Source organism: Podarcis vaucheri (assembly GCF_965113315.1).
Source record: "Podarcis vaucheri genome assembly, chromosome: 7".
Taxonomy (NCBI): Eukaryota; Metazoa; Chordata; class Lepidosauria; order Squamata; family Lacertidae; genus Podarcis; species Podarcis vaucheri.
In genome coordinates this window covers 93,864,084-93,890,920 of record NC_138765.1, presented here as the reverse complement: position 1 = coordinate 93,890,920, position 26,837 = coordinate 93,864,084, and the positions used below count along the sequence as shown (strand labels likewise).

The 26,837-nt window shown below is 47.8% G+C and overlaps 2 protein-coding genes across 2 annotated transcripts in view; both read right to left on the bottom strand.

The window, feature by feature from the left end:
* SFRP1 (secreted frizzled related protein 1) overlaps positions 1 to 10,980 on the bottom strand; it is a 59,555-nt gene extending 48,575 nt beyond the window's left edge. The window contains exon 1 of the mRNA XM_082230391.1: positions 10,132 to 10,980. Within this exon, the coding sequence (XP_082086517.1) occupies positions 10,132 to 10,822 (691 nt within the window). The 5' untranslated portion in view covers positions 10,823 to 10,980. The remainder of the gene's footprint in view (positions 1 to 10,131) is intronic.
* Positions 1 to 26,837, bottom strand: part of LOC309536182 (tigger transposable element-derived protein 1-like) — a 190,010-nt gene that overhangs the window by 162,809 nt on the left and 364 nt on the right. Inside the window, exon 2 of the mRNA XM_082230141.1 lies at positions 24,954 to 26,548. Within this exon, the coding sequence (XP_082086267.1) occupies positions 24,954 to 26,366 (1,413 nt within the window). The 5' untranslated portion in view covers positions 26,367 to 26,548. The remainder of the gene's footprint in view (positions 1 to 24,953; positions 26,549 to 26,837) is intronic.

The window sequence follows — 26,837 nt, the reverse complement described above, 5'->3', positions numbered from 1 at the left end:
CTCAGCCAAGTGAAGACTGAGCTGATGGTCCCCAACAGAGGATTCGCAGTCTCTTCACAAAAGAACAGTTACAGACAGGGATGGGGGAGGAATTTGTTTCAATTCACATTTTGGAGGGCAACCAAAATGGTCAAAGGCCTGGAAACGATGCCTTATGAGGAACGGCTAAGGGAGCTGGGCATGTTTAGCCTGGAGAAGAGGAGGTTAAGGGGTGATATGATAGCCATGTTCAAATATATAAAAGGATGTCACATAGAGGAGGGAGAAAGGTTGTTTTCTGCTGCTCCAGAGAAGCGGACACGGAGCAATGGATCCAAACTACAAGAAAGAAGATTCCACCTAAACATTAGGAAGAACTTCCTGACAGTAAGAGCTGTCTGACAGTGGAATTTGCTGCCAAGGAGTGTGGTGGAGTCTCCTTCTTTGGAGGTCTTTAAGCAGAGGCTTGACAACCATATGTCAGGAGTGCTCTGATGGTGTTTCCTGCTTGGCAGGGGGTTGGACTCGATGGCCCTTGTGGTCTCTTCCAGCTCTATGATTCTATGATTCTAATCTATGTGACTGGCACTTTACAAAAGCAAAATGCAGCCATTCAAATTTATCTGAAATTTGCAAAGCATTTCTCCAACCAAGGAATGGGTACAGAAGATGGTGGAAAAGAAAGGCATAATTGGTAGAAATAACATACAAAAAGGCATTATATTCGAGGAAATGTGACTATAAGGCAAAATTGCATACAAAAATTAGCATATTATAACAAATCAGCACTATAAAATGCTGATGAATTTTCAGGAGGACTTAAAAAATAAAAATAAATTACCAAGCGTGGAAATGTAGAGAATGGAAGGCTAGGGGGGAAATGAGAAACAGAAAAATGGTAATTGTCAACTCAGAGATGGTTGGGAGGACCAAGCCCGAGTTTAGAGTGATGTGACCTAGAGGTAAAGCAGCAAGTGGAGAGAGAGGCAAAGCCATCTCTGCTCTCTGTTTGAATTCAAGGCTACGGCTGTGGGAGATACAAGACCCTTGGCGGGGGGGGGGTTAATACTCTGAACTCCACCATTGCAGGCTCAGGTGGTATAGATGTGTCAATGAACCATATCTCATAAAGGCACCTCAGTCTCCGCTGTGCCTTATTTCCAAAAGGAAACACAAACTCTTGGTAAGGAATCCCTGGAATCTGGCCCCCAGCGGAGACTGGGGTGGGGGGCAACAGTTGTAACTATTAATACAAGGTGTGCCGGAAGTGGATATTGCTCGCCGTACCAAAACTTGGGGTCATCTATTGAAGCTGAATGGTGGGGGATTCAGGACAGACTGGAGAAATCACTTTTCACACAGCACACAAGGGATTTGCCACCAGAAGACGAGCTGATGGCAGAATTTTTTGGCCCTGCTTTTTTCAGCGAGGAGAATGAGGGGAAGGGAAATAAATTAGGTTCAAAAATCACACAAAGCTCACTGTGTGATCTTGGGCCAGCCAGTATCTGTCAGCCTAGTCTGTCTCACAGAGTTGTTGTGAGGATAAAATGGGGTGGGCAGAAAACAACATGTAGAGCACCCTGACCTCTTTGGAGAAACAAATGTAATAACAAGTGGATGCATAATATGAAGCCAATCCAAAGCTGCAGTGTAGAGATGTTCTTGGACTTGCCCAGCTAAGCCTGTGTCTCATAAGGTTTCCTTCCCACCTCTTTGCAGCAGCAGCATCCCTCCTCTGACCCTTTGCGCAGCACAGTGCTGCTCAAAGCAAAACCTTACTCCAGGGCGAGGGAGAGGAATGTGCAACACTCTACTAATCGGCAGCTCCCACCCAGTGCATCCAGCAGGTCTGCAGCCTTTGCCATCCCCGTGCCTAAAGCGAAAGGAATTCAGGCAAGTCAGCATTTCAGAGGCAGGGACAAATCCCACTTCTCAGGCGTTAATAGAGGAAAAACTGGAAATGGTTTTGAATGTCTATATAGGATCTTCTGGAGGAACACCAAGAAACTTACACAAACACAAGTCACCTTTGTGGGTTTGATATACAGTCATACCTCGGGTTAAATTTGCTTCAAGTTGAGCGCGTTCAAGTTGTGCTCCGCAGCAACCCGGAAGTAACGGAGGGCGTTACTTCCGGGTTTCACCGCTTGCACATGCGCAGACGCTCAAAATGACGTCACTCGCATGCGCAGAAGCGGCGGAAAGCGATGCGCGCGTGCGCAGACGTGCCGTCGCTAGATACATTTACCTCTAGATGTGAACAGGGCTCCGGAACGGATCCCGTTCATATCTAGAGGGGAATCTCAGCTCCGGTGACTTAATACAGCCCTCTAGGCCTCCGTACACATCCCTCACAACTTTTCCCAGACCACCCACTCCACACAGTTTGCACCCACCTCGGGCCAGAATGGAAGAGGGGCGCCCAGGCTCAGCTGAGGAGAAGGAGAGGAGCAACAAAAGGCGGGTGATGTCTGGACTGGGGAAGGGCGGGGCACTCTGCAAGCATAAGCCAATCCAAGGCTGATAAATTTCCGCTGCCAGGAAACACAAAATCCCAGCTATTCTGCGAGATCCAAGAGGTACAACGGACCATGTAGGATGGACCTCCCAAAGAACCCTTGCGCTCCAAACCCACCTTGGCCTTGCTCTTCAAAATGGGACCAAAGGGGGCAGTCAGGTGTGGGCACATCCTAGCTTGTGCCCAGTCATGTATATCTTAAAGTCCTGCTTCAGGTTCTGTATCTTGGTCTGTGTTTAAATGGTGTCCTAACTTTTGGAATAAAGCTTTTGGGGATTCTCTAGCCAGGAGTCCATGTACTTTGTCTGAGAGTGAGAGCCAGGACACTCACAGGTCAACCAGGGACAGAGAATAAATTCATTTCGGTTCACATTTAAAGGCAAACTTACTGAATACACACTTTCCAAAATAATGCATACCCTTCAACTGTCTTGGGAAAACCGGGATACCCCATTTTCTCATGTGAGAGTGTGGCAGCCATTTTGGACACCACAACCTTGCCCCCAAAAGTGCTTTTGTCGTACAGCACCACAAAATGCATGTTTTTGAGCACCATGCTCTCATGGGAGAGCACACCCCCGGAAAAAGTGTATTTTGGGGGCCGCACTCTCGTGTTGGTCATGTGACCTGCCTGGGAGATGCATGTCCCAGTTTTTGGCCTGGACATGTTGAAGGGCATAATAATATGCAAGCTGAAGTACAAGCCCTCCTTTAAATTTGCAGTTCTATCGCTATGTAACATTTACCAAAAAAAGCATATAATAGGGTAAAGTGTCCATCTAAATGTATATGTTGATGAAAATAACATACAAAAGCACATTACAGTGGTACCTCGGGTTACATACGCTTCAGGTTACATACGCTTCAGGTTACAGACTCTGCTAACCCAGAAATAGTGTTTCAGGTTAAGAACTTTGCTTCAGGATGAGAACAGAAATCATGCTCCGGCGGCACGGCAGCAGCAGGAGGTCCCATTAGCTAAAGTGGTGCTTCAGGTTAAGAACAGTTTCAGGTTAAGAACGGACCTCCGGAACGAATTAAGTACTTAACCTGAGTTACCACTGTATATTAGAGGAAATTCCTTTCAGAAGTGTCTATATTGGGAGAAATTTGCACTAAGATGTTGATAAAATTTCAAGACAGCTTTTTACAAAAAGAATTGCTAATCATTGTAAAAATGTGGAGAATAAAACTTAATATCAGAAAAATGAGAAACACCCGTTTGAAAAGCCAACCAAGTGAGGCCACGCACTATAGCTTCAGTCCAGCTTCCACTCTGGTCATGGGACCGAGACGGCTCTGATCGCCCTAACAGGCGATTTCCATAGGCAGCTGGATCGAGGTGGGTTGGGGCTGCTAATTCTCTTAGATCTGCCAGCAGCCTTTGACATGGTCGATCATGAACTTTTAGACCACCGCCTCGCCGACGTGGGGATTCAGGGCACAGTCCTATAATGGCTGCACTCGTTCCTTTCTGGTCGGGGACAGAGGGTGGTGCTGTGGGGGGGGGGGAGCTAGTGTCGCGCTACTCCTTGGTGTGTGGAGTACCGCAGGGCGCAATTCTCTCCCTTATGCTTTTCAACATCTTTATGTGCCCCCTCGCCCAGCTTGTCCGGAGTTTTGGGTTGGGCTGCCATCAGTATGCTGATGACACCCAGCTTTATATGTTGATGGACGGCTATCCTGACTCGGCCCGAGACACACTGATCAAATGTCTGGAAGCTGTGGCTGGATAGCTATGTGGGAGCCGGTTGAAGTTAAATCCTTCAAAGACAGGGGTCCTTTGGCTGGGTTGGGACAATATAGGGTTGGGGGGTGAACTCCCATCCCTTGCAGGGGCACAATTAGTGCCAGCGCCTTCTGTCTAGAGTTTGGGTGTAATCTTCGATGCCTCGCTTTCTATGGAGGCGCAGGTTACAGCTATAACAAAGGTGGCATTTTTTCATCTCCGCCAAGCTAAGCAGTTGCTCCCTGACCTCTCTCGCCCTGACCTCGCCACTGTGATCCATGTGACAGTCACCTCCAGACTTGATTATTGTAAACTCACTGTACGCGGGGCTGCCCTTGAAACTGACCCAGAAACTCCAGCGGATGCAGAATGCCGCAGCGAGGCTCCTTATGGGCTCCTTGCCACGGGACCACATTCATCCAGTGCTTTACCAGCTGCGCTGGCTCCTGGTGGAGTACAGGGTCAGGTTTAAGGTGCTGGTTTTAACCTTTAAAGCCCTATGTGGCCTAGGACTCTCGTACCTATGGGACCGTCTCTTCTGGTATGCCCCATAGAGGACCTTACGGTCTACTGATAACAACACCTTGAAGATCCCGGGCCCCAGGGAAATTAGACTGGCCTTGACTTGAGCCAGGGACTTTTCGGCTGTAGCCCCGGCCTGGTGGAATGCTCTCCCACAACAGACCAGGGCCCTGCGGGATTTGACATCTTTCCGCAGGGTCTACAAGACGGAGCTGTTCCGCCAGGCCTTTGGGCAAGATAGAATCATAGAATCATAGAGTTGGAAGAGACCACAAGGGCCATCGAGTCCAACCCCCTGCCAAGCAGGAAACACCATCAGAGCACTCCTGACATATGGTTGTCAAGCCTCTGCTTAAAGACCTCCAAAGTAGGAGACTCCACCACACTCCTTGGCAGCAAATTCCACTGTCGAACAGCTCTTACTGTCAGGAAGTTCTTCCTAATGTTTAGGTGGAATCTTCTTTCTTGTAGTTTGGATCCATTGCTCCGTGTCCGCTACTCTGGAGCAGCAGAAAACAACGTTTCTCCCTCCTCTATGTGACATCCTTTTATATATTTGAACATGGCTATCATATCACCCCTTAACCTCCTCTTCTTGAATTGTGGTGCCCAGAACTGGACACAGTACTCCAGGTGTGGTCTGACCAGAGCAGAATACAGTGGCACTATTACTTCCCTTGATCTAGATGCTATATTCCTATTGATGCAGCCCAGAATTGCATTGGCTTTTTTAGCTGCCGCGTCACACTGTTGGCTCATGTCAAGTTTGTGGTCAACCAAGACTCCTAGATCCTTTTCACATGTATTGCTCTCAAGCCAGGTGTCGCCCATCTTGTATTTGTGCCTCTCATTTTTTTTGCCCAAGTGCAATACTTTACATTTCTCCCTGTTAAAATTCATCTTGTTTGTTTTTGCCCAGTTCTCTAATCTGTCAAGGTCGTTTTGAAGTGTGATCCTGTCCTCTGGGGTGTTAGCCACCCCTCCCAGTTTGGTGTCATCTGCAAATTTGATCAGGATGCTCTTGAGTCCATGCAGTTTGACTTACTTTCCTTTGTATAAAACAAGCCCAAAGGAGGCCCCCAACCCGCTCACAGGTCCTTGTATGATCAGTGGAAACAGTTGGTCCTGGCAAGTATTAACCACTCTCAATTCCACCCTGATAATTGCCACCTGCCCAGATTTTAACTTGTCTGAATTAATTTTAAGATGTGTTTTAATGAATTGATGTCTATTTTTATGCATATTGTGTTGTTCTTATGATGTTAGCTGCTCTGAGCCTGGCCTTGGCCGGGGAGATACAAATAAATTATTATTATTATTATTATTATTATTATTATTATTATTATTATTATTATTATTATCTGAGAAAGTAGCCCAGCCTTCTCCACATTTACTCAGAGGTAAGATCCATTGAGTGAAATGGGACTCCCTCCCAGGAAACTGTGCAAGATTGAAAAAGCTCATGGGATGCTTTCTTTTCCCTAAATCAACAGCAATGAAGAATATATCGGCTATCCTGGGATCCTTTGGCAAGTAGAGCAAGATATAAATTTAATAAACAGATAAAGATTCCACTAGCACCAAAATGATTACGAGGGTTGGCGCAACTCCTAAAACAGGGACAAGAAACTTTCAGCTCTCCAGTTGCTGTTGGACTATGATTCCCATCATCCCTGACTGTTGTCCATGCTGGCTGCGGGTGGTGGGATTTGGAGTCCAACATCTGGAGGGCCATAAATTCCCTGTCATTACCCTGCAAGGAAAGCTTACAACATTTGGGGATTTTTTAGTTCAGAGAAAAAGACGAGTAGGGAGCATGTATAAAATTATGACTGCGGTGGAGAAAATGGGTAGGCCTTTTTTCAGGAGACTAGAATACAGTGTGTTTAGTCACCCCGTGTAGCCGAATGTTGGGGAGATTTAGGATGGACAAGAGAGGAAGCAGTTCTTCACACAGCATAGAGTTGCTAAGCCATGGATTTTGCTGTTCATGATAGCCAGGCTACAAAAGGCCCCTTGTGATAATGGCCACCTTACCTCCAGAAAGGCTGCCTCAGAATACCTGTGGCAAAGAAGCATCACCTGGAGACGGCCATTGCCCTCCTGTCCCGATGGCAGGCTTCCCAGAGGCATTGGGTTGGCCAGGTAGGAAAGCGGATGTTGGAGAAGCTTTCTTTGCCTCACGGAAGAGCTACCATTGTTGAGTTTGGGACGGGAGCCAAGACAGGCAGGGTGACCCCTGGACTGGATGTGAGTGCAAAGGCAGGCAGGTGGAGGTTGGCTGAGAGCAGAGAGAGGTTGGTGGGGCAGAGCAGCGTCTGCTGTGCCAATCCCAGGAGAACATCAGAACCGTCACAACAGTTTGACTGTCCAGAGGTCCAGTGGAAGGGAAAGGTGCACATGGCTGGCTAGCACAGATTCCCTCTCTCACACACATGGATTGCTTTGTGAATCAACCCAAAAGATGTCCCTGAGTACTCAGGCAGCTTCTTTGAGGCATACATATATATCCCTCAAATATCACGCCTGTTATGACATATGCATGCCCACGATCTGCAGCAGGGATGAGAGTCATGAAGACTTCCAGATGTTGTTGGACTCTCACCAGCCCCAGCCAGCAAGGCCAATGGCCAGCTGTGGGGACAGAGGATAAATTCAATTCAGCTCACATTTAAAGGCAAATATACCAAATTTGTACTTTCTGAAGTAATACAGGAAACACCTTTTGAAATTCGCATGCATAGAGCAGAGTGCATTTACTAGTGAAAATAACATACAAAACATTGAATTGAGGAAATTGCTTTACAGAAATGTGTGCATTGAGCCAAAATGCATATAAAATTTGTATATTACAAGAAATTTGCACTAAAATGCTGGTGAATGTCATCATTGCATGCGGTCTCCACACTTATTTCTTTTGTCCTATTGTATTATTGAAGCGCTTAAGAAACTCTGTCAAGCCAGTGTTTGACCAGGGATGGGAGTAGTGGTGGGGAATGAATTGGAAGGAAACATTTCCTATGCAAATCCCACCCCCCACCCCCTGCGATCGCCAGCAACTGGTTCTGAGGCAAACTTCCCAGGCCTACTGGAACCTGAACCGCTGGCCTTCTGCATTCAGCACACACTCTAACATTGATCTCCTCTGACCATGTCCTCCTGAGCCAGCCTGCTCCCTCCATTGCTCTTGGAAAGGCCTTGTGTCCGTTCCCGTAATCTGATCCAGGTGCAAGGAATCTTTTTCAGCTGGAGGGACACATTCCCTTCTGAGCAACTTTCTAGGGACCCCGTGCCAGTGCTGGCTGAGGCCAGAGGCAAAAGTGGGCTGAGCAAGGACTGACACTTTTGCACAGAAGTCTCATTTCTACACACACTCCCACCTCCCTCTCTATCCCCCGTGAAGTGAAGCCAGAACCATGGACGCCAAAAACACTCAAAGAGGTGTGAATTGGAGCAGCGAGAAGGCTACTCTGGGAAGGGGAGGTGTGGCCTGGGCAGAGTCCAGGGGCCAGACAGCGAGGACAAAAGGGTCAAGCTCAACCTTTGGGCCTGAGGTTCCCCAACCACAACCTGAGGTAAGGTGGGCCATCTCAGTGGAATAACCTCCCAAGGGAGCTTCTCTAGGCTTCCTGTAGGTGGGTTTCAGAACAGACCTGTGAAGTCTGTTAAAACCTTCCTTTGTGATAGGTTTTTTGGAGAGGCACACCTCTTGCAGATGTTGTTCTTGCATTTTTTGTACTCAAGTTAATGTTTCGTCGCTATTCTGTGCCATCACATGACTGTGCTGGGTTTTGATGCAGCTGTTTTTATTTCAATGCCAGTTCCTTTTCACTGGGAAAACAGAACGCACAGCAAAGCCCCAAACGCCTCAACCACACTGGCTCCAGGGCCAGATCAAGGTAGCTTGAGGAGGAAAAACCAAATGGTTTTGCAAGTTCTGCACTCTCTCTGCATTGGAAGAGGCCTGAGCAGAAGCAATCAAGGCCTTTTCCAAGGGGCTTGCACAAGAGAACGAGGCACTCCTTGGCACTTCCAAAGTGCTCCAGGTGCTTCAAACACACTACCCTGGCAAACTTCACAACAACCCTGCATGGTGGCTTCTTATTATTATTATTATTAGTATCCCTAACATGTAGGGATTAAAGACAGCAGCTTGCTTAAGTCTGAGTACTTACCATACATTTAAAGCACATGTCTTCCCACAAAGAATCCTCAGAACTGTAGTTTGCCCCCTCACAGAGCTACAGTCCCCAGCAGCCTTAAACTACAGTTCCCAGGGTTCTCTAGGAGAAGTTCTATGCTTTAAATGTATGGTGTGGATCTGCCTTCAGTGTGTCTTAAGGGTCACACCCCTACATTCCTCATGGCAGAGACGAGATTTGGACCAGGATGCCCTCCTCTGTGTACCAGCTCTTGATAGACCTGCCCACCCAACCTGCTAAGGCCTGCTGGCTTTACTTTATGAAGGGGGATTGGGCAAGCTCAACGGGGAGGAGAGGGTTCTCACCAGCAACAATTATTGGTGGGTTTCCCAGAAGCATCTGGCTGGCCACTGTGGGAAACAGGATGTTGAGATACGTCAACCTTCGCCAACCCAACATCAGCCCCAGTCAGCAACCTATCAAGTTGGCAAAGTCTGGTCTAGATGAATCTTGGATTTGATCCCCCACAGCTCTTAGCAAGCCACATTATACCATGTTAAACCACTGATCCATGTATTTTAATTTTCTCCCATGATTGGCAGCTGCTCTCCAGGATCTTTCCCACCCCAACCTAGATGCCAGGGATTGAGCCTGGGATCCTATGCCTACAAGGCAGGTGCCTCTGCCGTGGAGCTGGAGCCCTTCCCTCTTATGTCCTCCTTAACGTCACACAGGAGCCTGCCTTCTACAGGTTCCTCTATCCCAGGATCGTCTGTTCCGGGGGGGGGGGCAACATACAGGATCAAGGATGATCTACAGGATCAAGGATGATGGGAACTGGTGTCCAACAACATCTTCAGGGCAGCCCATTGCCAGCCCCAGATCTGCTCCAACTGGAAGAAGCTTTCCACCATAAAGGGTTCTTTCTCAGCCCAACTACCAGAGATCCTTAACAGAAAAAGGAGGGGGATTAGGCTGGGACCTTCTGTGTGGAAGCTAAGGACCCTCTCCCTGAACATCCATAAGACCTTCCCAAGAGAACATGCCCCAGGCGGGCCTGGAGTGCCTGTGTCCCCCCCCCATCCCTAATCTGCCACCTGAAGCAATCATCTCACCTGGCTTCACAGCAGGGCCATCACAGACTGGCTTGACCCTAAGGTGGTCATAGGCACCTCTCCCAACTTTGCCTGCCTGCTTATCACCAAAAGAGAAGGGTGCTACTCATGGCAGACCCTTACCTTGAGGTTTGGACGCCTCCGTGGCATTTGGGGCGGTCATAGCAATGCACACGTCATCCTGCGGGAACTGGTCACACTTGAGCATCTCGGGCCAGTAGAAGCCAAAGAACTGCATGACGGGCTCACAGGAGTCGCGGACGGCCTCGCAGAGCCAGCGGCAGGGGTAAATGGGCCTGTCCAGGCAGACGGGGGCAAAGAGGGAGCAGAGGAAGACCTGGGTGCCCATGTGGCAGTTCTTGTTGAGCAGAGGCACCCAGCTGCTGGCTTGCTGTTTCACCTCCGCCATGGTCTCGTGGTCCAGCAGGTTGGGCAAGACCATCTTGTCGTAGCCCACGCTGTGGCACAGGCGGAGGTCAGCCGGGATGGCCACGCACTGAGGGGGCTTGGTGTAGAAGCGCCCGCTCTGGTAGGCACTGATGTCGGACTGGAAGCTGACGTAGTCATACTCGTTGCCCTTGGCCAGGCCGGGCAGGAGAAGAAGCCCAAAGGCCACCAGGATCAGCACCCGGGGCCCCTTCCGCGAGGGGCCTCTGCAGCACCAGCCTGCGCCCATTCTGGCAAGGAAGCCCGCGCCTTGCGAGCGGCTGGGCATCAGCTGCCTGCTCTTTGCCCCGAGCTCTGGAGGTTGGCACATAAGGACGGGGGGAGCCCGAAGGTGGTCGCGGCTCCCTCCCCCGGGCGAGACCCCCATCAGCTCCTGCCCCGGCTGCGGCTGCTGCGCAGCTCTTCCCCCGCTTGCTCCACGGGGTCGGGACGCTTCTCTGCCTCGCGGATCCCCTTCCCGATCTCAGTCAGCAGCGGGACCCGAGGGGACCACCGAAGAGCACTTTCTTGCCGGGAGTTGCGGAGCCCCTTTCGCCCCGCAGCCAATCCGTGCCGGCCTGCGCCCCTCCCCTTTCCTCCCTCCCTCCTCCCGCTGTCGCTCAGGGGCTGCCTTGGCCAATGGCGTCGCGGGCCGGGGCTGGTTTCCAGGCTGCGCGCGGCGGGGAAGGTGAGCCGCGGAGGCGCTCGCTTGGCGCCCGGAGGAAGGCGCGGGCGCGGATCTCGGGCGCCTTTCCCGGCGCGCATCCCCCGCGGGGGCGCATCTGGCGCGCTCGCTCGCTCGCGCCGGCAGCCGGCTAGCGCCATCCTGGGCACGGTTTCGAAAGGGGTTTCGCACAGAATCGCAGCTGGAAGTTGCGCGCGCTTCTTGGCCAGGATGGGCAGCGCCTCAGCCCAACGGGATTTTCCTCCAGACCCCGTAATGGGCGCAAAAGGTGCGCAGCGCTCTCTCACGGAAGTAAAGCCCCGCTGGTTTTCCACATGGCTTACTTCCAAGTAAGTACTCTCGAGGTGGGGGGGGTGTATTTGTGCAGCCCGGGATTGCGTAGGTTTACCCCAAAGTTTATTAACAGCGCAAGCCTAGCCACGTCTACTCAGAAGTAAGTCCTGTTGAATTCAAGGGGGCTTGCTCCAAAGTAAGTGGGGTTAGGATTGCAGCCTACGTTCCGCGGTGTTCAAGAGAACATCGGGTTTTCTGGATAAGACACCCCACTCCGGACCCCTTTGTGCGCGGCCCTCTTGGAGTCCTCGACGTGTTTAGGGATGCCGCCTTCAAGCCCAGCTGACCCGCAGTCTTACTCCGCAGGTCTGCAAGAGAGCAAGCGCTGCTTTTGCCTTTTACCAGGGTCAGAGCGTGGGCTCCCCAATAAAGCAAGGAAACCTAGTTAGCTGGTAGTTGCGAAGAGCCAGACTGCGGGGCCACCTCCTGGACCCCGAGACTAGAGTGTGGCGCTGAGAACGCCAAGGTTGCAGGTTTGATCCCCATATGGGTCAGCTACATATGCCTGCATTGCAGGGGGTTGGGCTAGATGATCCCATGGGTCCCTTCCAGCTCTATGGTTCTAGATGTAAGAGACTCATTTATCATTATATTTTGGGAATGATGCATGCTCTTATGTATCTTCATTGCATTATACTTTCTGCATGTCCCATGATTGTATTATAAAGTAATTGTGCTCTGTGTCATAAATAAAGAACAGCTATGAGTTGTTTCTTTTTGTTTTCCAATGTATTTCTTATCAAGGAAAAAAAATTGATGTGGCGTGAGCAAATTTTTATTCTGAAAGTGTGGCCCAGGCCCCAGAGAAGAAAGTATAAGACCCACTGGCTTATAGGATTGCAGCCTAAAAGGAATTAAGAGATATCAGTCAATCTTCCCATTTTTCAGAATAGGCACAGCAGGGGGGGGGGTTGGGGGGGATATACCAGTCCAAGAAAAATGATGCTAAGAGGGCCACTGGATTCAGAAACCATTTTATAATCACAGCAGCACACCCTCCTGGAAGTATTTTTAGTCTGTCTTTTTGGAGGGGAGGCACAAGACGTCAGCACATGATGAATGCCGCCACCTACCAGCTTTCAACAAATTTCTGCCTCTGCTTTTTTAGTGGGCAATAATACAATCATAAGCTATCACATTCAACATTGTTGAAATGAGTTTATTACAATCATATGTACACTTGATTTTTTTTAAAAAGGATGTACATTTTAAGAATTAGTACATTTTGAGAACAAGTAAAAATACTTATCTATCCACCCTTACTACAACAGCAAATAAAAATGCTTAGACATCCTCACAGGGTGAGGCTCTGCCCCAGTTGCTCCAAGGGTCCCTGCAGAGGAAGGGGGTTGTGTTGTTCCTGCTCTCAGAGACATCAATTGTTCCAGGGTTGGGTTCTGACCCTGACAAGTTCAGGGGCTCAACGTGAGCACAAAGTAAGCCTGAGCTCTTGGCTGTTCCGGGCTCTGGTGTTTTTCCTTCACTTGTTTTGATGCCTATTAACCAGAGTTTATATGAGAAGGAAAAGTACGCACCTGCCTGACAGGTAAAAAGAGGAGACAGGCACTCCATGTCCCTAGCTGGACGTCCAGTTCACTAACCAAGACAAGCTGGAGGAGGGGCTCCACCCCACCCATTTACCCCTTTCCTTTGTTTCCCTTAAAGGCCCATCACCTCAACACAGGAAACAAGCCTGGCTTCAGTGCTTTTTTTCTAGAAAAATAGGTGCCGGTACTCACAGTGAAGTTGTTACAGTAAGTGCCACACTTTTTAACAACAACAACAACAAAAGGTGCCGGTACTGCGCACCCTTGAGTATCCCTGGGGGGAATATACTGCCTGGCTTATATTTTAACACTTGCTGGGTCCAGGGGTTAGAAGGGTCTCACAGACAGCCTACTTCCACCCAGCCCAAACTCATAACCATATTGTTTCTTCAGTGCCACTGGGCTGGGTTCCTGCATTCAAACAACTTAGATGTAAATGATTTTTCTTCCCCTGCTGGCATTTTCAAAGTTGACCGTGCCTTTGAGGCTTACATAGATGCCCTAAGTGACCTCTCCTCAAGGCTTATCAGAGCGGAAGATGAGCTGCCCCAATGATGGTTGCTGTGTGGAGCAGCAGATTCAAAGGATGCATCATGGTTTAAACTCAGTCTTTCCCAAACTGATGCCCCCCAGAGGCTTGAGCTACAACTCCCAGGCTTGTTCATGCTGAAGTGAAACACATCATTTTTAACTGGGTGGCAAGTAATATTGAACAGGCTTGGCACAGTTTCATGTAAATGTGTGCTAATCCCACAAGACACGCTAGATTTACAGATCTCTTTTCTGAACCTAAGCTATTGTAGTCCGGCTGGTTCTCCTTCCATCAAAAATATATGGGACTATATATGTATTTTCCTCACAGTTGCACTGCATCATGGACATTGTAGTCTCAAGTCCTCCGCAAATAGATTCTTGTACATTATGTTTCACAAATGGTAACGCTGTGTCCATGAATTTCATAGTTTTAAATATATTTAGTTGTATGTACACAAATGCACTGAAATGCTAAGTGTGAACTGGCATATCACACTGGCTAAGACCTGAGTCAGATGCCCCCAATTCAGATCTCTTGATATTTTTATCTCCTTATTCTCAAGAAAGAAGCAAGAAAACGAGTGCACAGAGAGACCCATGTACTTTAAATCCCACAGTATTAAAAATATTAAAAACACAGTACAGCAGTAAACATTAAAAACTTCCCTAAACAGGACTGCCTTCAGAGCCAGTGTGGTGTAGTGGTTGAGAGCGGTGGACTCTAGTCTGGGTGACCTTGGGCTAGTCACACTTCTCTGAAGTCTCTCAGCCCCACTCACCTCACAGAGTGTTTGTTGTGGGAGAGGAAGGGAAAAGGAGAATGTTAGCCGCTTGGAGACTCCTGAAGGGGAGTGATAAAGCGGGATATCAAATCCAAACTCTTCTTCAATTTTCTTTAACATATAATTTTCAACAGTAATTAAACATACTTTTTCATCTTGTTCAATTTTTTGACTTCCATCAATCCTGTCTGAAAATTTTCCAATCTAATCTCTCAATATGCATTTCTTATCTTCCCTATTACATTTCAAACTCATAACCAATATCTCTATCTTTTCCTACTTTGTAACACTTCATATATTTCTCCTTACAAAACTTCTTGTAATCCTACTAGCATAATTTGTTGATTACAGTTGCTCTTCAAATAATTCATATACTTCTTCCAATCTTCTGTAAATCTCTGGTCCTGCAGGTTTCAAATCCTTCCTGTCCTTTTGTCCAATTCTACATAGTCCATTAATTTTGTCTGCCATTCTTCTTTCATCAGATTTTTTTCTTGTTTCCATTTCTGGGCTAACAATACTCTTGCCGCGGTTGTTGCATATAAAAACAATTTAACATCTTGCCTATTAATGTCCTGACCTATAATACCAAGTACGGTAAAAATGCTTCTGGTTTTTAAAAAAATGTATATTTCAACATCTTTTTCATCTCATTATATATCATTTCCCAGAAGTTCTTTACTTTTTTACATTCCCACCACATATGATAAAATGTTCCTTCTTTTTCTTTTCATTTCCAACATTTATTATTTGTCTTATACGTTTTACCTAATTTCACTGATGTAATATACCATCTATACATCATTTTCATCATATTCTCTTTCAAAGCATTACAGGCTGTAAATTTTATCCTTTCATTCCACAACCTTTCCCATTCTTCAAGCTGTATAATATATCCAAAGTCTTTTGCCCAATGTATCATTACCGATTTCATTTCCTTATCTTTCAAATGCCATTCCAACAGTATTTTATACATTTTAAACATTGTTTTACATTCATTGTTTAATATATCTATTTCAAATTTAGATTTTTTTATCATCAAATCCTTTTCCCTTTAAATCCTCTTTGTATATTTCATTTTGGGGATAGTGCAACCAATCATTTACATATTCTTTAACCTCTTCATATGGTCAAACTCTTCTTCTTCAGATGTATTTTAAAAGTAGGATAGTTGCTTATTTCCTTGACATCTGATGGGATGGCGTTCCAAGGGCAGGGGCCACTACCGAGAAGGTCCTCTGCCTGGTTCCCTGCAACCTCACTTCTCTCAGTGAGGGAACCACCAGAAGGCCCTCAGTACTGGACCTCAGTGTCCAGGCTGAACAATGGGGATGGAGACGCTCCTTCAGGTATACTGGGCCGAGGCCGTTTAGGGCTTTAAAGGTCAGCACCAACACTTTGAATCGTGCTCGGAGCCAATGTACTGGGAGCCAATGCAGGTCCCTCAGGACGGGTGTTATATGGTCCCGGTGGCTACTCCCGGTCACCAGTCTTGCTGCCGCATTCTGGATTAATTGTGATTTCTGAGTCACCTTCAAAGGTAGCCCAATGTAGAGCACATTGCAGTAGTCCAAGCGGGAGATAACGAGAGCATGCACCACACTGGCAAGATAGTCTGCAGGCAGGTAGGGTCTCAGCCTGCATACCAGATGGAGCTGGTAGACAGCTGCCGTGGACACAGAATTGACCTGCACCTCCAAGGACAGCTGTGAGTCCAAAATGACTCCTAAGCTATGCACCTGGTCCTTCAGGGGCACAGTTACCCCATTCAGGACCAGGGAGTCTCCACACCCACCCGCCCCCTGTCCCCCCCAAAAAAACCAGTACTTCTGTCTTGTCAGGATTCAACCTCAATCTGTTAGCTGCCATCCATCCTCCAACTGCCTCCAGACACTCACACAGGACCTTCACCGCCTTCACTGGTTCTGATTTAAAAGAGAGATAGAGCTGAGTATCATCCGCATACTGATGAACACCCAGCCCTAACCCCCTGGTGATCTCTCCCAGCGGCTTCATATAGATGTTAAAAAGCATGGGGCAGAGGACGGAACTCTAAGGCACCCCACAAGTGAGAGCCCAGGGGTCTGAACACTCATCCCCCAACAGCACTTTCTGGACACAGCCCAGGAGAAAGGAGCAGAACGACTGTATAACAGTGCCCCCAGCTCCTAGCCCCTTTAGACAGTCCAGAAGGATGTCATGATCAATCAGATCAAAGGCCGCTGAGAGATCCAGCAGAACTAGGAAACAGCTCTCACCTTTGTCCCTAGCCCGCTGGAGATCATCAACCAGTGCAACCAATGCAGTTTCAGTCCCATGAGGAGGCCTGAATCCCAGTTGGAAAGGATCCAAATGGTCCACATCTTCCAGGCGTGCCTGGAGTTGTTCAGCAGCCACCCTCTCAATCACCTTGCCCAAGAATAGAAGATTTGAGACTGGGCGATAGTTGGCCAAATTGGCCAGGTCTAAAGATGTTTTTTTAAGAAGCGGTTTAATGACCACTTCTTTCAGCGGGTCTGGGAAAGCTCCCACGCAGAGGGAAGCATTCACCACCCTGCAGAGCCCATCGCCCAGCCCTTCCCGGCTCGCTTTTATCAGCCAGGATGGACATGGATCAAGGAGACAGGTGGCTGGTTTCATTCATCCAAGCAGCCTGTCCACATCCTCGGAGGTAACAGATTGGAATTGATCCCATATAGCACAACTAGACAGGAGTCCAGCACTCTCCCGCCCTGGCCCTGCTCCCATGGTGGAGTCTACCTCCTTCTGAATCGGAGCGACTTTATCTGAAAAAATACTTTGCAAAATCATTGCAGGAGATCTTGGGGTCCCTACCAGGCCCCAGTGACGAAAGTGGTTCTGATAGATTGCGAACCACCTGAAAGAGTCTCCTGCTGCTGTTTCTGCAGGTGCAATAGAGGCGGCGAAGAACATCCTTTTTGTCGTCGCTATTGCCACTTGGTAGGCTCGACATTGAGCTCTAACCAGTGTCCGGTCCGATTCAGAATGAGTTTTCCACCACCGGCACTCTAGCTGTCTCAGCAATTGTTTCATCGCCCTCAGCTCCAAGGGAAACCACGGGGCTGTCTGGGCTCCATGCAATCGGAGAGGGCGCTTCGGAGCCACACAGTCAGTAGCCCTGGTTAACTCTGCATTCCAGCAGGTCACCAGGGAATCGGGACTGCTGGGTACCTCCTTAGGAAATCCACCTGTCTCATCAAGGTTTGTTTGTGCTAGTTAGCTGTGATAAATGTTTTGTTTGTTTGCTTGGAGAAAAAGAAGATCCATTTCCAGCTCTGCCTGCACCACCTTCCCAAAACCCTCTGTGAGGTCCTGAATCTCAGCCAGGCTATGGAACATTATGAAGAGGCTCTTGTTAAGCCTACCGGGAGGTCCTTCCCCCCCCCAGCCCCCACCACTCAGCATTTCTGCTCTGCTCCTGCACTGAGCACTGATATAGAACACAGCTGGGAAAGTTGGCTTCTGTGGACATGCATTCAAAATCTGAGCATTGGCTGGGTCTACAGAGCACACCGGCTGTTGTTCATAAGACAGAAGCAGAATCCCAAGTGAGATGGCAGGAAGGGAACTCTCCATCCCCAGTTAGACCTTGAAGTGCCCTCTGCAGAAATTCAGTCCCGAGCAGGGGCTGTTCATCGGAATGCGCTATCTGCAGGCAACATCTAGAACAGGGGAGGACAACCTGGTGCCCTCTAGATGTTGAGAGCTATGGCTCCCATTGTCTTTGACCATTGGCCATGCTGGTTGGGGCTCCTGGGCATGTGGCCCATGACATCTTGGTCCAGAGCACACACATGCTGTTTGACTGTGGAACAGTCTCCCTCGGGAGGTGATGGACTCTCCTTCTTTAGAGGTTTTCAAGCAGAGGCTGGATGGCCATCTGTCCTGGATGCTTTGGCTGAGATTCCTGCATTGCAGAAGGTTGGACTAGATGACCCCCAGGGTCCCTTCCAGCTCTACAGTTCTGTGATACTATGCCCTGGGTCCTGCTGCAGTTGAGTCAGAGCTGCCATTTTTATTTCCCACAATGTCCCTCATATAAGTTGCTCTAGGGCATTGTGGGAAACTTCAATGTAAATGGGGGCCACTAGTGGGGACTTGACATGCCTATGTCCACACAAACACACAGGTCATGTCTGCACCATACATGCACAGCACTCTTGTGCCACTTTCCGAGTCATGGCTTCTTTCAAGGAATCCTGGGAACTGCAGTTTGTGAAGAGTGCTAAAAGTTGTTTGGAGACGCCTAGTCCCCTCACCAGCATCCCCTCTGAAGAGAGAAACTGCAGCTCTGGGAAGGGAATGAGGCCTTCTAACAACCCTCAGCACTTTCGATGAACTATAGTTCCCAGTATTATTTGGGGGGAAATGCGACTATGAAAATAACAGGGTTTAAGTTTAGTGTTGAAGCAGCCAAAATGAAGTCGCCTGGCAAGGTGGTAAAATTCTGGACTGGACTACTGCAAACTGGGGGGGTGGCTTTTTTTTTTAAATGCTCACAGACAGAAGCCATGCATGTAGAAAATGAGTCCAGCAAGATGTTTTTGTTTGTTGCTTTCTAACGTGGGGAAACATTATCAAATATTGCTCACCCTCCCACCTCTGTAGGTGGTGCAGTCCACAATTCTGCCACTTCATTCCGCTTCATGAACAGCCATTAAAATAAACCCAGGATCCATATTTTCCTTGCTCCTGGCTCTCTGAATCTACACTTTGCAGAGCCTCCAACAGACCCAACCCCAAACGATGAAACCTAGTTGCACATGAAAGAGGGAGAGTGGGAAGAGAGAGGCAAAATGAATAGCTTCTCCAATAAAAATGCCATTCAACCTTTGTTTACAGAGCCCTGTGTCCCCTTCCCCTCCCCACCCCAGCCTGTGCCAGAGCCCCAAGAGGAATGTGCAGGGGCTCTCTCCCCCATTGAGAGCACTGTTACACCAAATATTACCCTTAATTTGAAACAGATGAGGGAAAGGCTCCAACACTATAGAGCTAGTATCGCAGAATGACCTGACCTTTCCAACTTGCTGAAAGTCCTGCTGAAATTCACAAGAACACATTGCAACTTCTGCAAAGAGTTATTTATTGCAAGCCCATAAATAATATTTGTGATGGATTTTCCCTGCTAATCTAGAAAATGAATTAGATTGGAGGGATCTGTGGAATTGCTTGAACATCAGGCAGATGTGTTGGCTTAGACCTGATTGCTCATTTCTTCTTCAATTGGCTAGATAGATTAAGTTTCATCTGCAGGGAAGGAGAGATTTTTAATCAAACCCTTTCTAACTCTTTCTAGTTAGGGTCTCTGTGGATTGGAAAGCAAAGACCTCTCCCCTCGGCTTAAACATTCAGACTTAGATATTAAGAATGCAATAGTGGTTTCTAGAAAATGCAGAATCACTAATTCCATTTGGCCTCTCTAAAACACACACACAGAGAGAGAGAGAGAAAGAGAGAGAGAGCATTCTTTAGTTTGTTCAAAAGCAACTGATCTCCAAGAGGAGTCATGGAATTATGCAGTCAGTGATGAGTGGATTCCCCAAATTCACTCTGGAAATAATCTGGGAAAAGCAGAATAATTTTCTGAATGCCTAGGAAATTAATCTGGACCACAGACTGAAGTCACTACCAGATGGTCTGCTCTTTGAGTATTCATTCTGATTTGCTTGTGGGGAAGTTGGAGGGGGGAGCATCAAGTGTTTTTCCACACTTTCCACAGCATTTCCTCATCACAGACCCTCCAAGTGTCCCTATTTTCCAGGGATGCCCCTGATTTAGAGAAGCTGTCCCAATTTCTCATTTGATCCGGGAATGTCCCACTTTTCCTTAGGATGTCCCTATTTTAATTGGAGAAATGTTGGAGGGTATGAAATTATCTGATCCTTGAGCTGTCTGAAGGCAATCCTATTTAAGGAAGGTTTTTTAAAAAATGTTTAATGTTTTATTATGTTTTTATATATGTTGGAAGCCGCCCAGAGTGGCTGGGGCAACGCAGTCAGATGCGTGGGATATAAATAGTAAAATTATCATTATGGAATGGGATGTCCCTATTTTCATTGGAGAAATCTTGGAAGGCATGCCATCACTCACCTTATCACAAAACGTTCAGTTGGCGTGGGGCATGGCTTTGTTGCCAAATCCACTTTAATTTTATTGACATCAAGCAGGCATCTTCACTACACTCTTTTTGGCACCTGCTTAAAGCATTTTTAGGCAAGCCTACCCAGACACATAAAGCTTGAAAGAAAAAGAAGAAAGCTTTTTCTTCTTTTACTTTTAATTATTTTTAAATGTTTGCAACTGTTTTTACTGAAAACATTTCTTGTAAAGTGGCTAGAGGCTTTTAATACAGCCAAGCAGTATATACATTTTGTTAAAATAGGTTGCGGAACGTGAATGTGTCAGCATGCGGCACAACCCCCCCACCCCAAGATGGCAAAGGTTTGCCTAGGCGCGCCCACTGTCTTGGGTTCATGGCCGTCTTTACCCGGGAGTGCAAGGGGTGAGGGCACCCGGGCGCCAAATTCTGGGGGGCGCCAGGCGCTCACTGCTGAAGCTGCCTAAGCTAACTATCTACCTGTTATGAAATAATAAATAATTTTGATCGAGCTAGAAAAACAAAATACATATATACCTAGGTATTACCGAAATGTATACCTACTGTTTCACTAAAGGACTTTTGACTTTGTGCGCTCATTTAGCAAAGACGCTGTGTGCCAGCGGTGGCACGTGTCATTCACAACAGCGCTGTGCACGCGAAAGGAACTTTTACATCAAAATATCATGTTACATATTGCATTGAGCTGCGCTGCTATGTGGCAGCAGGGTCAGCAGCACCTTTGACACGACTGATGTTTCTCCTAAGTAGGTGCCTAAACAATATTTAAAAGTTTAAGTGTGGTGGTTGAGCAAATAAAAAGGTTTCTTTCTTTTTCCTCCCTTCTTTCGTAAACAAGAGATAAGGCGTAAGCGTGGTGTCTGACATAAGCATAATAAAAGTTAGTTTAGGGGCTAAACTAAATTTGGGGGCGCTGGGCGGATCTTTACACCCCTGCGGCGCATATGCTAAAGACTGTGCTGCTTAGGTTGTGGCATCATGTGACAATGACACTGCCCACATGTTCCTGTTCAAGGCATTGGTTTCAGATGGAACTGCCCAAGCAGGGGTTGTGGCAGACAAGCCAGTGGAGAAGCTGAAAGCCGCAGGGGATGTCATTGGCCCCATCGTGCATTCAAAGTTGTCATTTTATTGCCAAGAAGTTAGTTCTTCATTTCAGAAGTTGCCTGTAAAGGGAAGGAGGCTTGACTGGCTAGAATCATGAACAGGAGTATGGCAAACTTCAAGATTTCATTGCAGGGCTGCATACACACCACACATATAAAGCGCATGGCTTTCCCCAAAGACCCCTGGGACTGTACTTTATTTCTCTTAGAGCTACAACCCCAAGGACCCTTAAACAACAGTCTCTCCCTGATTCTTTGGGGAAGCCATATGCTTTAAATGTGCTTCAAATGTTTGGTGTGTGCACAGCCTAACTCATATTTGCAAAACATTAAAGATCTACTGCAGAAAATTGGTTGCACTAAAGCTGAGAAGCTTTAGTGATGGTAAAAGTCACATTATGAGCCACTATAGGAAATGAAGCCTTTCCTATTTTGGAAAGTTGGAAACCATCTTTGCTGTATTGAAATCCTTTTGAAACATATCTTGGCCACTAGGGGCGCATCAGAAGATGGCTGACAATAACATCTCTCCGACCCACACGAGGTAATTTGGAGGCTGTGATGGGAGTAATAGCCTCCCTACCCCCCCCAGGATTGTGGGGGGGGGCTGCCCTTGCCTGCTGTGCCCTATACCACCCCCGAATTTGAGGGGATGGGGGCACTAGGCAGAATGCCCTTCTGTGGATATCGGCGCTCCTGGACGCTGCCTCTGATCCGCACCTCTAGCTGCAAGAACTTCAAAAGGAGGGGGAGTAAAGACTGCTAACAGAAGAGATCTCTGATAAACGAGACGAGTCGGAAGAACAAGAATTAACCAGATGAAGACATACCAAGACTCGGTATGGCAAAAGGACTGGATGGGGGAGGGGGGAAAACTTTCCTTTCTTTCCTCTATGTGATTAAACAAGAATCCCCCCCCCCTCACAAGTCAGAAATGTTATTTGAAGGACTTAAGCTGTGGATTTATGTCTGTGTGGAGATAAACTTTCTAACCAAAGCATGTTTTAAGAAGAGCGTGGAATGTATAAGGGCTTTGGAATGACACAGTTAAAAATGCAGTCGCCATATTGGGAAGTTCTGTCGGAGGACTTAAGTCTGGGAGGAGAAATAGAGAAATAGAGCTGTATTTATATTGTGGGTGAAACTTCTCAGAGGGACTTAAGAATGACAGTTCTGTGATTAATGATGGAAAGAGCAATGTTATCTATGAATGCAATGATATATGGAAACCATCTCGATTTGAGGATTGGATGAACGGAAAATTCACACAGGATTATTATTGGTGTTTATCGGCTTAAGGAGATTATCAGAAGAGATCATAAAGAAAAAAGAGAAAATATACGAACAAGATGAGATGCGGAAACAGCAAGATAAGACTAGATAGAATTCTGAACTTTGTTTGGACTGATTCGGACACTAACGCAGTAGCAAGAAGATGATCGGAATCCCCCTTCGGATCTTGAAATATGGGTCCCCTCAACAAAATTTAAAATTTGGCTTTGTAATTCGGAATTTACGTGATGTGATATGATATGATTTGATTTGATTTGATTTGATTGGTCGGTTAATAAAACTTAAAGGTAAAGGTAAAGGTACCCCTGCCCGAACGGGCCAGTCTTGACAGACTCTGGGGTTTGTGCGCCCATCTCACATCTATTGGCCGGGGGCCAGCGCTGTCCGGAGACACTTCCGGGTCACGTGGCCAGCGTGACAACGCTGCTCTGGCGAGCCAGAGCCGCACACGGAACGCCGTTTACCTTCCCGCTGGTAAGCGGTACCTATTTATCTACTTGCCCCCAGGGGTGCTTTCGAACTGCTAGGTTGGCAGGCGCTGGGACCGAGCAGCGGGAGCGCACCCCGCCGCGGGGATTCGAACCGCCGACCTTTCGATCGGCAAGCCCTAGGCGCTGAGGCTTTAATAATAAGTTTAAGCCCTAGGCGCCGACCTTTCGATCGGCAAGCCCTAGGCGCTGAGGCTTTAATAATAAGTTTTAACAATAAAACTTATTTATATATAAAAAAAGAAACATATCATGAAGATTGTCTTGAAATATTAAATAAGATCCAATACAGTGGTAACTCGGGTTACAGACGCTTCAGGTTACAGACGCTTCAGGTTACAGACTCCAGTAACCCAGAAATAGTACTTTGGGTTAAGAACTTTGCTTCAGGATGAGAACAGAAATCATGCTCCGGTGGCACAGCAGCAGCGGGAGGCCCCATTAGCTAAAGTGGTACCTCAGGTTAAGAACAGTTTCAGGTTGAGAACAGACCTCCAGAATGAATTAAGTTCTTAACCCAAGGTACCACTGTATTAGTCAGACCCATTCAGATCCTGGTGATCCCTTCCATCTCTTCTGCAATTATATGATTCTTTGAAGTAAATGGAATCAAGTAGCTCATACCCAGAGGGTCTTAGCCACCTAAGTTCTGCACAGAGGTGGACTGAGGGCAACCCAACTGATTCCCCTGCCAAGGGGCCTTCTTCTCAAAGTCTAGTAAGTGCTGGGCTTCGGGAAGGAGGCTTGAGATTCTGACAGGATCCTAGAGTCCTCCTTCCCCAAGCTTTGGGAAATAGGAGGGAGGGCTCTAGGACACTGTCAGAACCTCACACCTCCTTCCCAAAGCCCAGCACTTACTAAAGCCTTGCTTACCTGGCTTTGGAAAGGTAGCAGAAGGGCTGGGGGCAGGTGTCCAATTTTGGCCTCGGACAGGATGCCATATTACCAAGGTCCACCCCCATCCTACTCAGAGTAGACCCACTGAAATTAATAAACCTAAATTAGTCATGTCCATTAATTTACAGTGGTGCCTCGCAAGACGAAATTAATTCGTTCCGCGAGTTTTTTCGTCTAGCGAATTTTTCGTCTTGCAAAGCACGGTTTCCCATAGGAATGCATTAAAATTCAATTAATGCGTTCCTATGGTCAAAAAAGTCCAAACAAAGCCAAATTTGGTACAACAAGAGTTTATTAACTGCTCTTTAAAGTCACACATACTTTAAAGAGCATTTCAAAAATTGAAGGAACAATAAATTAAGTTTCTAAACATGACAGAAAAACATTTAAAAATCAACAAAGTGTACTGTACATACATTTTCTAAGACTCTGGGGGACCACTCGAAGAAGGTTCCTCTTCCACTCTTTGCTTCTTGCTGAGGAACCTGTCCATGGTCTGCTGCTTCATCCGCCTTTTCAGCAGCTCCCTGAGAGGCAACATGACCGTCGTATCAAAAGTGTTCGCTTGGTCATGTGCCACGTGCTTGTTCGGGTGGTGCCGCTCTGCAAAAGCCTGCACCTCCTTCTGCTTCTGGCAAATGTCCCTCAGTTCTCTGGAGGACAGCCGTTCCTCATTTGCTTCCTCCTCTTCCAGCCAGGCCTGCTCCTGCGCAACCTCTGCCTGCAATTCAACCAGCTCCTGGGTGGTCAGCTCGTGGTCCTGCTCCTCCACCAGCTCGCTGACGTCCTCCTCTGTGACCTCCAGGCCCATGGTCCTCCCCAAGGCAACAATGTCCTGCACCACTGTTGACTCTGGTGTATCAGAGTCACTTGGTGCCACACAGTCCGGCCACAGGCTGCGCCAAGCGCAATTCAAATTTCTCTGGCTGATCCCATTCCAGGACGTGGTGATCATCTTCAAGCAGGTGACGGTGTCGAAGTGGTCCTTCCAGAATTCCTGCAGGGTGATGGTGGTGCAATCAGTCACCTTGAAGCATCGCCTGAAAAGCTCCTTGGTGTAGAGTTTTTTGAAATTGGCGATGACCTGCTGATCCATCGGCTGGAGCACTGGTGTGGTGTTAGGCGGCAGGAACATGATGTTGATGAAGCTGAACTCCTCCAACAAGTCCACCTCAAGGCCTTTAGGATGAGCAGGAGCATTGTCCATCAGAAGCAAAGCCTTCAGCGGCAGGTCGTTGTCCAGCAGGTACTGCTTGACAGCAGGGCCAAAAGCAAGATTGACCCAGTCCACAAACAGCACACGTGTGACCCAAGCCTTGCTGTTGAATCGCCACATGACACTCAGCTGCTCCTTGTCGACCTTGTGTTTCTTGAAGGCCCGTGGGTTCTCCGAGTGGTACACCAGCAGGGGCTTGATCTTCAGGTCGCCGCTTGCGTTGGCACAGAAGAGCAGGGTCACACGGTCCTTCATGGGCTTGTGGCCAGGCAACTTGGCCTCCTCCTGTGTGATGAAAGTCCTTTTGGGCATCCTCTTCCAAAACAGCCCGGTCTCGTCGCAGTTGAAGACCTGCTGTGGAACGTAGCCCTCCATCTTCACAACCTCCAGGAACTCCGCTGCAAAGTCTTCAGCCGCAGAAACATCAGAACTGGCAGCCTCTCTATGCCTGACCACGCTGTGGATTCCAGATCTTGCCTTGAACCGGTCAAACCAGCCTCTGCTTGCCTTGAAGACTTCTGGCTCGCCTGAGGTTCCTGGCTGTTCCCGGACGAGGTCTGCGTGCAAGACCTCGGCCTTCTCGCAAATGACGGCCTCAGTCACTGTGTCCCCTGCATGCTGCTTCTCTTCTATCCAGATGAGGAGCAACTTCTCGACCTCCTCCAGAACAGCTGGGCGGTTCTTCATGATCCTGGTGACTCCCTTGGCTGCATCAGTCACAAGGATCTTCTCCCTCATCTTCAGGATGGTCCTGATGGTCGATGGGTTCCTGCCGTACTCCCTGGCGAGGTCCGTCACACGCATTCCACCGTCGTGCTTCCAGATGATCTCCTTCTTCATTTCCAGCATCACCTTCTCCTTCTTCCTCTCGCCGGCCTCCGCAGCAGCAGCAGCAGTCTTCTTGGGTCCCATGGCAGCACAGCTCTTACCTTCGTAAACTCAGAAAAAGAAAAAAAAAATCAGCAATTCAAACCCAGAACCAAGTCCTTGAATTCCAAACACCCAACCCAAAATCCAAAACCCCCAAAAAAGTTTTAAAAGTTTAACTTACGAAATGGCTGCAAATCACCAAAGTCTTCAAAATCCTCAAATGGCTGCAAAAGAAGTTTGGGGAAAGCTTTAAAAATCACCAAAGTTTTCAAAAACCTCAACTGTTCCCCCAGCCACCCACCCAGCACACAGAAATTGCAAACCCCTCCCCAACTGTTCCCCCAGCCCCTCCCCAACTGTTGCAAACCCCTCCCCAACTGTTGCAAACCCTCCCCAACTGTTCCCCCAGTCACCCAGCACACAGAAATTCAAACCCAGAATTTTTTTCCAAAAAACAACAACATGGCCCAATGGTCACAGAAAATCATAAAAATGCAGAAAAAACCACACAAG